Genomic DNA, 6,411 nt, shown 5'->3' with positions numbered 1-6,411 from the left:
TAGCCCAAATAGATTAGTATATTATTAAGGCTCTCATGCCAATCAGATCTGACTCAAAATCAGATATTTTATTCGTTTACAAAATAAAATATAACTCAATTTACTAAATACCACAAAAGATAATACTGAATAGGAACGAATTACAATTTCTAACATCACTTATTTGGTTGGTAATAAAGAATAAAATAACTAAGATTTAATTGTAAAAAATTGTGAGTAAAAAACTTGGTTTAGTAAGAAATCAGCTCATAGTTTACAAGATCATGAATTCTAATCCCGGCTTCGATTAGCCACCCAACTCAATTAAACTTTTTTCATTACAAAATAAAGTGTATATATGTAAATAAATATTTAAAATTATTTAAAAAATGAAACACTATTCATTAATTTCTTTTCCGTTCTTAATCTCCATTAATGAAAGTACACAAAAGCCTCACCCTTTGAAAATGCAACCCAGCAATCCATTATTGATAACCCACCGATGTTAGGAGTTAAAAGAAAAAAAAGAAAGGAGACAACAAATAACAATGATGCATTCCTATCAATCACATCAAAACCCCTCCGCCGGCAGCTGCCTGCAGAGACGACTGCAGCTGCAGCAGGTGGTGGTAGCAGTCGGCCGCAGTGGGCCTCTGCTCCGGGTTCTGCTCCATGCACCGGTTCTGCAACTCCCTCAGCATCTTCGGCACCCCAGCCACCCCACACGTCTTTATCAAATACCCCACACCCCAAACATCCACCTTCACCCCATGCAACCCTCTCTCCATCTCCGGAGCGTGGCCCCCACGCGCCGCCGTGACGTACTTATTCAGCTCGGGAGCCCCTGCGGCCTTATCGAACCCGCACACGAACCACTCGTTGTCCCTGTCGCTCCTCCTCATCACCTTGTCCCACCCCATGTCCCTATGCATGAACGACAAGTCGTGCAATGCAACTAGTGCCTTAGTCACGTACTTCAACGCCTCCACGAGTTGTTCACAGTTTGAAGGCTTCATTCTACACCCTCTTGGCTTAAACACTAAACTCATGTCGTTTTCTGAAGCTCCAAAAAGAAACTCTGCATGTGGAATTCTATGATCCAAAATCTCATAAACCTCTTTCGCTTGTGCCCATCTTCTTTTATCTGAGAACACCCTAATGCATGTGTTTGGAGTCATCTCAGTTATAATCCCATTACCATAATCCACTCTTTCAAAATCACTATAAACAAATGCCTTACAATTACTCAAGCTAGTGCAACGTTTGCTCAACAATGACAACAACACACTGATTCTATAACATGGCACTAGTGCTTTCAGTCTATCCGAGGAAGAGCTTAGGTTTATTTCAAGTAAATCAGTGCGTGTGATTGCACCATGATCTTGTGTTGACCTACTTAAAGCACAAAATGTGACCACATTTCCAATAGCATAGTATCCAAGGATATAGGGAAGGTCCAAATAGGTCCATAGTAACTTGCCAACTATGGTAGATGAAGGGCCATATTGACCCTCTCTCAATTGATCAATTTCTTCACCTCTCCACAAACAATAATTGTTCACAAAACCTGTCACATTAGGCCACTGATCCTGCAACATATTGTTATTATCATCTGCTGATCCTAAAGTTGGTTTTCTAATCATCACTATTTCTTCTGGGCAAAACCTTGACACAAGCCTATTGATACAATCATCCCATAGGGCAATGAAGGAATCCCTGCTAGCACATGTAAGAGTACTAGGGTTGGTTCTAATGATGGGGCCTACAATGTCATACATGATGGCTCTACAGTCCAATGGTTCCTGTATAGAAGTTGTGAAGAACACTTCTTTACCCTGAGGCAAGTCATTGTACACATCTTTTCTTAATGGAAAGCGCAAATCTTCTGGTGGTGGATCTTGTAAATGCTGTTTCAATTCAAAAATGCTTGGTAGTGTTTGTGATGACACTCTCATCAGGCAATCCACGTAGTACTCGGTTGGGTCCCTAAAGTCAGGTGTAGAAATCGCTGCAACAAACATAAAATTAAATATTTCTGCCATATAACACCACAATAATATATTAGATACATTAACGGAAAAAATGTAATTAACTTGATATGCCAATTTCATAAAATAAAATAAAAAAAATGAGGGAGGTAGTGGTACTTCAAACACTGAATCTCAATTTCATAGTAAATGTTTATAATCTTATATTACTCAACGCTTAATAAAATATTCAATACCTCATTCTAGGTATCATATCCTTACTCTAAATTCTGTAACGACCAGGAATATCTCTCAATATAAACATGATATAAAATTAATGGTCAAGTATTTTCTTCATCCAATAAAATTCTCTTACTTTGAGAAACAAAATGGTGAAGTGTTGTACCAAATTCAACACATAAAATATGTAAAAGAGTACCTCAAAGAATATATACCACTACTAAAAACTCACATCTTATGGAAGGTGCTTTGGAGGGAAGTTGGACTCTTTCAGTGAAACCTGGGAAAGAGAGAGACACTCACTGAGTCAGATATAATCCTAAAATCCTAGAACATGTAAAACAAAGAAAATAGTTAAGGAATTACTAAAAATCTTGGTACCAGAAGTGGATGCTGAATTAGAAGACTTTCTTCTGCCAAAAACTTTGACTTGTTGTCCAGAAACGAATCTGTCAACAGAGAAACCTTTGAGAGGACCTTCTTCGAAAGACTCCATGGGGCAAGGAACCATGGCATCATCAAAGAAAGTGAGCTCATCTGCATTGAGAAAGCTTGAACCTTGAAGTCTCACTCTCCCTCTTTGGATTTCACCTTCTTCAGCCCATAAACACACTGATTCCTCCCATGTCATTCTGATCTTCCCAATTCTTCTTAGTTCTTTATATGAACAAGTTAAGGAAGAAGGAGCATGAATATCTAAAGTAGACTCTAACCCTAGTAAGCTCCCTCTACAACCATGGAACAAAGCCTCACCCCCACTTGTAATAGCCAAATGCTTTGTCCTAGCTGCAATAGTGATATAAAGGAATGTTATAAAAGTTTGAGACTTTCTTTCATTTTCAGTTTTTTCACCACAATAACTGTAATGCTCTAAAACTATTCCTTAATGTATCAAAATTACTGTACATTCCAAAAAAGGAAGAATTTTTCTTTTTTTTAAAAATGAAACTTTATTGTATGATAAATTATGGTATATAAGTTCATGTTACATATAGCTTTGAAGCTTTTTCTGCAAACCTGCGAGAGGGAGATCATCTTCTTTGTAAGGCCGAGAAGGTGGTGGCAATGGCAGAGCTCTAGTTCTACCATCATCTCCGGTTATAAAGGATGAACCCGCTCTAGTACCATGAGAGGAGGATCTTATTCTAGACCCCATGAACTGTGAAAGCTCTTCAAACACTTCTTCATCAAAAGAAGCTGGGAGTCTATGAAGTTTCCTCTCATGTGGTGAAAGTCTAAAATAACTCTTCCCAATTTGGTCTCTCTCACCCCCTCTTTCCCATTCATAAACTTTTCTAAATTCTCCCAACATGTTATCCCATTTAGTCCCTGCTGTTTTAGCATCTCTATTAACCCCATGCATTTGAAGAAACTCAGCTACTTCTTTATCTTTGTCAGCCCTAGTTTTCCCTTTACTCATTCCCAATTCTGTTTGCTTTTGTTGCTGATCTCTTCTTTCAGATGATGATGAACCTTCAGACCCACCTTGGTATTGTGCCTTCCAAGCTCTTGCTAACCAAAGCATTTCATTTGCTTTCCAAACTGGGCTCACATATTTCCCTTTCCTGAGATGATGGTGAATATTCTCTGACCCCTCTTGCTTGTTTTTCCCTTCTTGGCCAGAACCACCAGAAACTAGAGGCATAGGAGAGTGACTTGGAGATGAGGCTGTTGTATCTGATGAAGAAGCAGTAGCTGCAGCTGTGGTATATGACTGTAGAGGTTGTTGTTGTGGGTTTGATGAAGGGCTTGGTGACTGTTCCGTTGGAAGCATGGCCATTTCGGTTTGTTTTTGTTGCGTAGGTGATGGTAGAATCTTCCATTGCCCAGTACTACTACTGTATCTTGGTCTCTTGGGATTCAGTGCCTCAAACTTTTGTTCAAATGGTAAGGAACTTGCACCACCACTTGAGGCATATATATCAGAAATGAAAGGTGTTGCTCCACTCACCACAACAACAGGTGATGACTGATGGTGATGGATTGGCCTAGCATCTGGAATTGGTTCCTCGTGTGGAGCTTTAGGAGAAGATGAAATTTGTGGTGTTTGTTGGTGCTGTAGTTTTTGCTGTTGCTTCTTAGTTGTGTCACCCTTGTCACCCATTATAGACAAATGGGCCCTATAAAATATGAAAAAGAAGGGCTTCTAATAAAGAGAACTAAGGAAGGAACCAGAAGAAGTGTAACAAGATGGAGATATTAGGCATTGGAGTTAAACTAGCTTTATTTGCCAGCTTGGTGTTTTTTTGTTCTATCTTTGTTGAAGTTGTTGTTGTAGTGATGGGAAGTTCTCAAAAGGGTTTTGAATTGGGTTGTTGCTGTTATTGTAGGTTTGATAGAAAGATGATGGCACTCCCATATTAGTATGGAAATAGATGATATGTTCTAGACAGTGTCTCTTTATTTGTCTTGATCCAATTAAAATATGGGAATAGAGTATCTCTTTGTATAAGGAAATAAGTTATCTCCTCCTGTCAGTGAAATCATGACATGTGTGATGTTTTATCATTTTCTATAAAAATATTTTTAAAAATAAACAAAATAGCACACATGTCACATTTTTACTGGCTAGAAGAGATAAGTTATCTTCTTATATAAGGAGATACATTATTCTATTAGAATATCAACTTTTTATTTTTTTTAAAATTTCTTTTATACACATGATAACATGAAATTAGTTTGAGAAAAGAAATGAGACACAATTAGAAATAGCCGATCAATATTCTATTATTATTATTATCTAACTTCAAAAGGGAAAGTCACAAAGTGGAGAGGATCACAGCAAGGTAAAGCAAACATCCGAAACAATGAAAAAGAGCAACAGAAAGGAGCAAATACTAAAAAGTCAAGAGAGTGTGGGAAATGCCGTGAATAAGACGGTTCAGTTTGTTTTTATTTTAAAAAAGAATAGTTGATTTTTATTGATCGAGGAAGGTAGCATCGTTGTAATTTTGATGTGTCAATTAGAGTCTTGACAAGTTATGATAAAAAAAAGACTTAAAAAAAGCGAGGGAGAGAGAAGTGTGAATGTGTAAGTGCATGATTAGAGAGGGGGTGTCATGATTGTACTACTTCTGAAAAACGCGGCTCTATGTATTTTAGCATAATAATATACTATTATTTTTTGTGTTTTTTTGTTTGGTTTAGTTATTTTTTCGGTTTGAGGAGTACATTAATAAATTATAAATTTTTGAGTGAGTAGGTACCATTACAATTAAATATATTTTTTATTATTTTTAGTTCCAATTTCATATATCATACATTTTTTAAAATTATTAGAGGAGTTAAATATATATTTTGGAGGAAAGTTAAATACTCTTAACAATATATTAATACGCCTCTCAAATGGACTAAAAATTCAACATTTAGTTGGAGTATTAATGTAATTAAGGAAAAACTCAAACAATTAAAAGAAATCCTAAAAATCTAGAATAAAGATCATTTCAAGGCTATCGATAAAAAGATTGATACTACCACTTTAAAGATACACATGTTTGATATGAAAAATAAATTTACCCCTCGACGAGAAAGAACTCAAGACAAGATGTGCTTATTGAGCTTACTTGTGGCAAATCAGGTCGATGAAACACAACCTCATCTTCCACAAATCCAAGTCCTTGTGGCTAAAGGAAGTTTCTTGACGACATGATATCTTATTTGAGATTTTGTCAAAAGTGAAGAGCCTGAATGTTGGAATGTATCACGACTATCACCAACTCAATCCTTGTTAGCAGCAAATCAACAAAGGAGATTTATCTTCAACGTAGTTTGCAGCAAAATGACCCATTATATCCCTTTTTCTTCCTCATCATAGTAGGAGGTCTAAATGGACTTATGAGACAAGCAAACGACCAACGCATTTTACTACCATACAAGGTGGGAACCGATGATGTTGGTGTTTCCTTACTTCTTATATAAGGAGATACATTATTCTATTAGAATATCAACTTTTTATTTTTTTTAAAATTTCTTTTATACACATGATAACATGAAATTAGTTTGAGAAAAGAAATGAGACACAATTAGAAATAGCCGATCAATATTCTATTATTATTATTATCTAACTTCAAAAGGGAAAGTCACAAAGTGGAGAGGATCACAGCAAGGTAAAGCAAACATCCGAAACAATGAAAAAGAGCAACAGAAAGGAGCAAATACTAAAAAGTCAAGAGAGTGTGGGAAATGCCGTGAATAAGACGGTTCAGTTTGTTTTTATTTTAAAAAA

The 6,411-nt window shown here is 36.4% G+C and overlaps 1 protein-coding gene across 1 annotated transcript; it reads right to left on the bottom strand.

The window, feature by feature from the left end:
- Positions 1–385: 385 nt before the first annotated feature.
- On the bottom strand, positions 386–4,450 carry LOC109339751. The gene is made up of 4 exons (XM_019577261.1): positions 3,204–4,450; positions 2,568–2,972; positions 2,419–2,466; positions 386–1,987 (listed from the first exon to the last, which is right to left on the bottom strand). Exons 1-4 carry the CDS (start codon positions 4,288–4,290, stop codon positions 546–548), a joined length of 2,982 nt encoding a protein of 993 aa, XP_019432806.1. The 5' UTR covers positions 4,291–4,450; the 3' UTR covers positions 386–545.
- Positions 4,451–6,411: the final 1,961 nt, after the last annotated feature.

This window comes from Lupinus angustifolius, unplaced genomic scaffold, assembly GCF_001865875.1.
Source record: "Lupinus angustifolius cultivar Tanjil unplaced genomic scaffold, LupAngTanjil_v1.0 Scaffold_95_66, whole genome shotgun sequence".
NCBI classification, from domain to species: domain Eukaryota; kingdom Viridiplantae; phylum Streptophyta; class Magnoliopsida; order Fabales; family Fabaceae; genus Lupinus; species Lupinus angustifolius.
Note: the sequence above shows the minus strand (reverse complement) of the source record. Positions and strands in the feature narration are given on the sequence as shown.